The sequence below is a fragment of the Chiloscyllium plagiosum genome, chromosome 6 (genome assembly GCF_004010195.1).
Source record: "Chiloscyllium plagiosum isolate BGI_BamShark_2017 chromosome 6, ASM401019v2, whole genome shotgun sequence".
NCBI classification, from domain to species: Eukaryota; Metazoa; Chordata; class Chondrichthyes; order Orectolobiformes; family Hemiscylliidae; genus Chiloscyllium; species Chiloscyllium plagiosum.
This window is the reverse complement of record NC_057715.1, coordinates 121,558,874-121,568,244: the sequence shown is the minus strand read 5'-3', so window position 1 is coordinate 121,568,244 and position 9,371 is coordinate 121,558,874. Positions and strand designations below refer to the sequence as shown.

Below are 9,371 nucleotides of genomic sequence, written 5' to 3'. Positions count from 1 at the left end.
GCGTTTGGTATGCTTTCCTTTATTGGTCAGAGTATTGAGTACAGGAGTTGGAAGGTCATGTTGCGGCTGTACAGGACATTGGTTAGGCACTGTTGGAATATTGCGTGCAATTCTGGTCTCCTTCCTATCGGAAAGATGTTATGAAACTTGAAAGGGTTCAGAAAAGATTTACAAGGATGTTGTCAGGGTAGGAGGATCTGAGCTACAGGGAGAAGCTGAACAGGCTTGGGCTGTTTTCCCTGGAGCATCGGAGGCTGAGGGGTGACCTTATAAAGGTTTACAAAATTGAGGGGCATGGATAGGATAAATAGACAAAGTCTTTTCCCTGGGGTCAGGGAGTCCAGAACTAGAAGGAATAGGTTTAGGGTGAGAGGGGAAAGATATAAAAGAGACCTCAGGGGCAATTCTTTCACACAGACGGTGGTACATGTATGTAATGAGCTGCCAGAGAACGTGGTGGAGGCTGGTACAATTGCAACATTAAAGAGGCATTTGGATGGGTATATGTATAGGAAGGGTTGGGAGGGATTTGGGCCAGGTGCTGGTAGGTGGAGTTAGATTGGATAGGGATATCTGGTCGGCATGGACGGGTTGGACCGAAGGGTCTGTTTCCATGCTGTACATCTCTATGACTCTATGGTATCTCTTTATTTCATCTCTATGATTCTGGCCAACTAACCTAAAGAATTGGCAAGTAGAGATGCAGGGGATGTTTCAGAATTAACAGAATAGATACATCCCAAGTAAGAAAAGTTCCTAAGGATGGACACAGCATTCATGGTCAACCAGAAATGTTAAAAATAGTAACATGCTTAAAAAAGCATACAACTGTGCAGACGGTGGCAGATCAGAAGACTGAACAGAAATTTTAAAAAGCAAATAACTACCAAAAAAATTAATGAGAAAAATTAGAGCACAAGAGAATACGAGACAGAAATATAAAAACAGTAAGAATTTCAATAGATACTTTAAAAAGTGAAGTTCAAAAAGTGAGCACTAGTCCTATAGAAAATGAAAATGAATTGCTAGGTTGCCTTTTGAGTAAAGGTTGGGTGGACGAGGCTTGTACCCAATGGAGTTTAGAAAAGGCTTTCTGCATAAATGCATAAAATCTTGAGAACTAGAGGTCACTTAAACAGAGATTAGGATTTTTATCACCTCTTAGAAGGTCGAGAATCATTGGAAGTACTTTCCTCAAAAGGCGGTGGAAGCTTAGTCCTTGAATATTTTAAAGGCAGAGGTGGATTGTTTCTTGTTAAGCAATGGCTTTAAAAGGGTACCAGAGGTTGGTGAGAATTTGGATAAGGTTACAGTCAGGTCAGCCATTATCTTATTGAATGGCAGAGCAGGCTCAAGAGCCTGAACAGTCTATTCCTGCTCCTGATTCTTAACCCCCTTTGCTCTCAAGAGAATAATCTCTTATCCAGAAAGTTCCATGCAATATATCGCAGGAAATAGGAAGAAAGCTTAAAATAGCCACGTTAAGTCTTAATTTTATATTTCTGAGCTTATGCTGCAGGTTTAAAATATGGTTATGTGCTTAATACAGCTTGCCTTTAATTTTTTTTCCCTACACTACAGTGCCAGCAGTTCAAAACATACCAGTTTGACCTGTGAAGCACTTATACTTTTAGAAAACCATAAAAAAGTTGCTTTCTTTCACCATTTAATTTTTTATAGTTATACAATGAGGATAGAAAATAGAACATTACAGCACATTACAGGCCCTTTGGCCCTCAATGTTTCATCGACCTGTGGAGCCAATCTGAAGCCCATCTATCCTACATTATTCCATTAATATCCATATGTTTATCCAATGACCATTTAAATGCCCTTAAAGTTGGTGAGTCTACTACTGTTGAAGGCAGCGCATTCTGTGCCCTTACGACTCTGAGTAAAGAAACTACCTCTTATGTCTGTCCTATATTTAACACCCCTCAATTTAAAGCTATGTCCCCTTGTGCTAGCCATCACCATCCGAGGAAAAAAGCTCTCACTATCCACCCTATCTAATCTTCTGATCTTCTTGTAATTCATTCCTAGATTTGTCCCTTTTCTCACACCCTTACACAACAGTAGTGGTACACAACTCACACTCAGTCTCAGTAACTCAAGTAGCACAGCACTCATGTCTCATGATGCATCACAACTCCCACTGTTTTATCCATCTTGATTCTTCCATTTTCACTTTAAAAAGCAACTTATTTGGACACATGTACAATTCAGTCAATTACAAGTAAGTGCTTTCTTAAAAAGTCAAGAATAAACTATAATACATGCAGTCACTGAGGCAAATTCAGACTGTGACATAGCCTGCAATTCCAAAAGTATTATAGATTTCTTAATAATAAACACTGACAATTTATTGCATTGTTTACAGAATCATATGTGGGCAAGCTACATACCTAAGACCAGCACAGTTATCAAAAGCATCAATGCCAAGTCTCAACAGGCAACCAGAGAGGGAGTTCTTTCCAAACAACACTGATGTGATTTGAGCTGATGAGCACAACCCATTTCCAACTGCAAAGCAAAAAGGAACAAAAAGTTATTTTCAGGAAGAATACATGTGGAAAGTTGTTTAAAGTTACTGATATGTTGCTAATGTAGTTAAAGTCCTGTCAGATTCAGCTTGATTTGTTCTGACCTGATGCTATAGGCTCTAGAATGTGGTCAGTTCTTGGTCACCTCAACATCACTGGTGTAAGGAGATGGTCTTATTGAGCCACTTCTAATCAACAGACCTGATGAATGAATATTCAGAAACTGAAGAAGTCCCTCAGTGAAGGAGTGGCAGATGGAGTTGAATTTAGATAAATGCAAAATAATGTTTTTTTGGAAAAGCAAATCAGAACAGGACTTATACTCATAATGGTAAGGTCCCAGGGAGTGTTGCTGAACAGAGAGACCTTGGAATGTAAGTTCATAGCTCCTTGAAAGTAGAGTTGCAGATAGATAGGATAGTGAAGAGGGAGTTTGGTATGCTTTCCTTTATTGGCCAAGTATTGTATATAGAGATTGGGAGGTCATGTTGCGGCTGTACAGGACATCGGTTAGGCCACTGTTGGAATATTGCATGCAATTCTGGTCTCCTTCCTGTCAGAGGGATGTTGTGAAACTTGAAAGGATTCAGAAAGATTTACAAGGATGTTGCCAGGTTGGAGGGTTTGAACTATAGGGAGAAACTGACTAAGTTGGGGCTGTTTTCCCTGGAGTGTCGGAGGCTGAGGGGTGACCCTATAGAAGTTTATAAAATCATGATGGGCATGGATAGCATAAATAGACAAGGTCTTTTCCCTGGGATGGGGGGAGTCCAGAACTAGGTTGCATAGGTTTAGAGTGAGAGGGGAAAGATGTAAAAGTGACCCAAGGAGAAACTTTTTCACACAGGTAGTGGTGCATGTATGGAATGAGCTGCCAGAGGAAGTGGTGGAAGCTGGTATAATTACAGTATTTAAAAGGCATCTGGATAGGTAAATGAATAGGAAGAGTTTAGAGGGCTATGGGCCAAGTGTTGGCAAATGGGACTAGATTAGGTTAGGATATATCTGGTCGGCACAGACAGCTTGGATAGAAAGGTCCGGTTCCATGCTGTACATCTCTATGACTCTAAGACAGGTAGTGATAAAATCAGCTGTGCTCAAAGACAGCAAGTGGAATACTACAGTAGGTCATGTGAGGAGGCGATGGTTTAATGGCACTTTTGCTGGACTGTTCATCCAGAGAACGAAGTACTAATGGTCTGGGGACCCAGGTTAGAATCCTGCCATGGCAGATGGTGGAATATGAATTCAATAAAAATCTGAAAGAAAGAGTCTAATGATGGCCATAAATCCATTGTCAATTGTTAAGAAAAACCATCTGGTTCAATAACGTCCTTTAGGGAAGGAAACTGCCATCCTTAACCAATCTGGACTACACGTGATTCCAGCTCCACAGCAATGTGGTCGACATAACTGCCATTGGGCAATTAGGGACTGGCAATAAATGTTGGCCAAGCCAGCGATACCCACATCCCATTAATGAATTTAAATAACAGTAGTCACAGATGAGGACAGCACAATAGGATAACGTCCTAGTATATTTCAATGCTGCTCAATTGTAAAGCTATGCTTTAATACCTCAACTTATTTGGAGGAGCCTTCAGCAAAACTTTAGTCAGCAATAAGAAAATAGCAAACATCTCACTTCAGCTGATGATAAATTTCACTCACTAGCTCAGAACACTCCTATTTAAAACCTTTCCAGCTTCCTCATTCGTCAATTTATCATTTACATGTCTTTTTTTGATAGGAAAGCTGTTCACTCACTGATACAGGGAAACAACAGCATCAGTATTTGTAGTGCACTGTGATCCATTAAATTTCATGACCCCATTCCCTGAAATGGGTGAAAAATGTGTTTGCTGTTTCAAATACCACAGGAAAATATATCACCTGGTTGCCATATGCTTACAGGAGCCTTTTGTAAGGTGCTGCCATTTTCAAAAGCACCTAAAACAGGCTTGCCAATTTGATAACCTGAAATCAATAAATACATCAGAACAGATTACATTATTTGCATATTTCACAGATGGTCTCAACTAACATCAAAAAAACAATTTTTTAAAAAATCATCATGATCACTTTTCATCATCTGGAATGCAATACCTGAAAAGGACAGTGCAAGCAGTAGAATATCTAGAATTGAACATAGACTCTCATTTCTTATCTGCATAAGATGTGTACGCTGTTGCCCATCCTTAATTACCCCTGACCTGAGTAGCTTATTTGGCCATTTCAGAGAACAGATAAAAATCACCTACCTTGTTCTGTATCAGGAATGACATGCAGGCCACAACCACATTAGGGTGTGTATTTGATTCCCAAAAAACATTAGTGAACCAGATAAAGACTTGACGACTGATGATAGTTTTATGGCTGCCATCACCGAGTCTCGCTTTCAATTCTAGTTATTTTTATTCATTGAATTTAAATCCCACCGCTGCAGTGGTATGATTAACATGCATCTCTGGAGCATTAGCTGGGTCACTGGATTACCATGAATAGAGCCACTGATGCCACCATTTCCTCTAAAGTGCACAGAAGGAAGTCATTCTACCATCATGCCTGTCCCAATCCTGTGAAGGAATATTAAATTGGTCACACTCCCTTGCTGCTCCCTAATAACCTTGTTCTTCATCTCCCTTCAGTATTTATCCAACTCCCTTCTGAAAGTTACAATGTCCTACCATTCTTTCTGGCATTGGATTCCAGATCCTGGAAAGTCCTCCTATTGCTTCTATTTCTTTAATTACCTTAACTCTAATCTCTGATTACCAATACCAGTCTCATTAGAAACAGTTCATTCTTATTTCCTTACTGCAAAAACTACTCAAGTCTGAACAGCAGCATCGAACATTCTCCTAGTTTCACTAGCTTTTGTGGGACAACTCCAGTTTCACAAATTTCTTCAAATAATCAAAGACCAAGCTTTTTTTATTCATTCTTGGGAGTGAGATCTTACAGTCGGCATCCCTAATAACCATTGCGAAGGTAAGCTGACAAGCTACAGGCATATCTGTAGTGCTGTTGTGGGGGCAGCTCCAGGAATTTGATCCAGCAACAGTGAAGAAATAACTAGATAGTTCCAAGTTGGGAGGGTGTGCATCTTGGAGAGGAGCTTGTAGGTGATAGCCCTGTGCTTATCCTGTCCTTGCCCTTCTAACTGATAGGGGTCACTGGTTTGGAATATGCTGTTAGTGTTACTGAAGTGCACCTTGAAGATGGGACACATTGCTGCCTAATGGTAGGCAAAAGGAATATGTAAAGGGACAGATGGAGTGCCAAACAAATGGGCTGCTCTGACTTAGATGGGGGTCGAGCTTCTTGAGGTAGTTTGAGTTGCACCCATGCAGGCAAGCGGAGAGCTTTCCAGCATACTCCTGATTATTTTGTCGATAACAGACAGACTTTCAGGAATCAGGAGGTAAGTAACTCACCTCAGAAATACAAGCCTCTGACCTGCTCTTGCTGCCACCGTATTTAAATATACCTGCTCTGATCCAATTTCTGGACAATGGTAACACCTAGGATATTGATGTTATTGCTGAATGCCCTATCAATCTGTTGAATGTAAAGTGAAGATGAATGAATTCTCTCCTTGCTGGAAATTGTCAATTCCTGACAGTTGTGTGGCAACAATATTACTTGTACTTATCAGCAAAAGCCTTATTATTAATACATCTCGTTACAAGCAGATAGGGGCTTTTCAACATCTGAGGAATGCAAATAGTACTGAACACTTAAATTTCTGTAAAATTTCTACTTCTAATGTTATATTGGAGGGAAGTTCATTGAACAAGATGTTGAAAATGGTTAGGCTTAGGACACTATCCTGATGAACTCCTGCAGCAATGTTCTGGGACAGAGATGCTTGAACTTCAACAATCACAACCATTTTGTGCTGGTATGATTCCAATCTGTGAAAATGTCTTCCCCTGATTTTTATGGATTTCAGTTTTGCTCGGGCACAGTCTTAAATGCTGCCTAAATTTCAGGGACAATCACTTCCCTCTCACCTCTGGAATTCATCTTTGTTATCCATGATTGGAAGGAGACTGCAACGAGGTTTGGAATGAATGGCCCTGGTGGAATCCATGCTGAGAATCAGCAAGATTACAAAGAAGAACAGGCCCTTCAGTCCACCAAGCCTGCCCCAATACATGATACCTATCTAAACTAAAAACCCTTTGTCTCTACGCAGTCCATATCCTGTATTCACTGTGTATTCATAGACAGGTCGTTCTGTTATAACACCCATTTTGTCAACGCAATTGACAAACTGGGGATGCTGTTTGTACAGTGCAAATTTTAAGAAGTGTGTTGGCTGTAACCCGAGTACAGCGCCAATGCTAAGAACTGTTTCTATAACATGGGGTTAAACATCATGCAACCATCACGTTATAGAAGAATTGGCTGTATCTATCAAGCAACCTCTTAAATATTGTATCTGCCTCTACCACAACCTCTGGCACTAACCACACTGTAAAAATCTTGCTTCTCACATCTCTTTTAAACTTACCCCCCTTACCTTCAACCTATGTCCCCTAGCAATTGACATTTGCAATCCAGAAAAAAAAACCTCCATCTACCATTCTATCCACTATAATTTTATAAACCTCTATCAGGCCACCCTTCAGCCTCTGACATTCAAGTGAAAGCAAACCAATTTGCTCAAATCTCTCCTCATAGCTAATACCCTCATTTTCTGTATCCTAAACAAAGCCTTCACACTCTTCTGGTATTATGGCAACCAAAACTGTACGCAATATTCCAAATGTGGCCAAATTAAAGTTCCATATAGCTGCAACACTATTTGCCAATTTTCATACTCTGTACCCCAGCCAATGAAGGTAAGCATGCCGTACCCCTTCTTGATCACATTATCCACGTGTTGCCACTTTTCAGGCAACAGTGGACCTATATGCTTAAATCCCTCTGTATGTTAATGTTTCCAAGGGTTTTGCCACTTACTGCGTATAGTACTTCCCAACTGCATTAGACCTTCCAAACTGCATCATCTCATTTGTCTGGATTAAATTACACCTGCCATTTCCACAGCTCCCCCAATCTACATTCTCTTCCAAATCACTTGTGTTACAAACAACAGGGGTCCCAGAAATTATACCTCAGGAACAGTGCACTAGTCTCACATGTCCAGTCAGAAAAACATTCTTTGACCACTCCTCTCGGTCTTCTATGACCAAGCAAATAAACATATGAACATATAAAATGAGAAGTCAACCATTAACCTGTTCTGCCATTCAATAAGATTATGACTTATCTCATGGCTTATCGGTTTCTGTTTTGAAATTCCAAATTCCCATCTAAAGCCAATAACTGCTGCATTCACTTTCCATCAATTCAATTATTTAAAGACGATTGATGGGATGCAAACTGACTGGATTAAATGAGGCTTGCATTTTTCACAAGACATACCTGGTTAAGTATCAGAATGGAGAAAGTGAGGTCTGCAGATGCTGGAGATCAGAGCTGGAAATGTGTTGCTGGAAAAGCGCAGCAGGTCAGGCAGCATCCAAGGAACAGGAGAATCGACGTTTCGGGCATAAGCCCTTCTTCAGGAATGGGGAAAGTTTGTCCAGCAGGCTAAGATAAAAGGTAGGGAGGAGGGACTTGGGGGAGGAGCGTCGGAAATGTGATAGGTGGAAAGAGGTCAAGGTGAGGGTGATAGGTCAGACTGGGGTGGGGGCGGAGAGGTCGGGAAGAAGATCTCAGGTTAGGAAGGCGGTGCTGAATTTGATGGATTTGACTGAGACAGGCTGGGAGGAGGGGAAATGAGGAAACTGGTGAAATCCGAGTTCAATTGAACATAAAACAATAAAGCCAACTCTTGAAGTCAACTCTTGAAGCTCCCATTTCTCTCTCAAGATCTGTGAGTTTCGTGGTACTGAACCTGGAATGCTGTGCACCTTGGTTTCAGACAACCAACGTGTTTGAAGTTATTTGTGCCATTGATGGGAGTCCCTGAATTAGTTTAAAACCGGAATGAGTAAACATGCTGATGTTTTCTGCCACTGCTATTATATTTATTAAGAACAATTTGATTCTAACAGGGAGTTGCAGTGAGTCCTTAGGGTGCTGGCTCCATGGTCTGCATAGTGACCCTTTGAGTCCATGAATAAATGCATGAGTCACAAGGTGTTTGGCATGCCTACAAGTAACAATGTGTCATGTTTACTCATTGGAGAGAATCGGGTTTAGCTGATTTTAGATAGGGCAATGTTCACCTATTATAGTTTGTGTTAGCATTTGTACTCTTGGGAAGGTGGATTGGGAGGGGATTGTCTGGAATTCCTGCTTCGAATAGTTAACCAGTAATCTCTACTGGGACTTTGAATTTAGGTGAATTTTAGAACATAAAACAATACAGCGCAGAACAGGCCCTTCAGCCCTTGATGTTTCACTGGCCTGTGAACTAATCTAAGCCTATCACCCGACACTATCCTATCATCATCCATATGCTTATCCAAGGACTGTTTAAATGCCCCTAATGTGGCTAAGTTAACTGCGTTGGCAGACAAGGCATTCCACACCCTTACCACTCTGAGTGAAGAACCTGCCTCTAATACCTGTCTTAAATCTATCACCCCTCAATTTGCAGCTGTGCCCCCTCTTACAAGAAGATGAGGAAAAAGCCTGTCACTGTCCACCCTATCTAATCCTCTGATCATCTTGTATGTCTCTATTAAATCCCCTCTTAGCCGCCTTCTCTCCAATGAGAACAGATCTAAGTCCCTCAACCTTTCCTCATAAAACCTTCTCTCCAGGCCAGACAACATCCTGGTAAATCTCCTCTGCACCTTTTCCAAT

General features: G+C 40.9%; 1 protein-coding gene across 5 annotated transcripts in view; it reads right to left on the bottom strand.

Annotated features, from left to right (window-relative positions):
• Positions 1-9,371, bottom strand: part of tctn2 (tectonic family member 2) — a 74,984-nt gene that overhangs the window by 9,917 nt on the left and 55,696 nt on the right. For 3 of the 5 annotated variants that reach the window (XM_043692659.1, XM_043692660.1, XM_043692663.1), the window contains exons 12-13: positions 4,437-4,520; positions 2,406-2,523 (exon numbers count right to left, since the gene is read on the bottom strand). In XM_043692659.1, the coding sequence (XP_043548594.1) occupies positions 2,406-2,523; positions 4,437-4,520 (202 nt within the window). The remainder of the gene's footprint in view (positions 1-2,405; positions 2,524-4,436; positions 4,521-9,371) is intronic. The other 2 variants (XM_043692661.1, XM_043692662.1) reach the window with 1 other exon arrangement.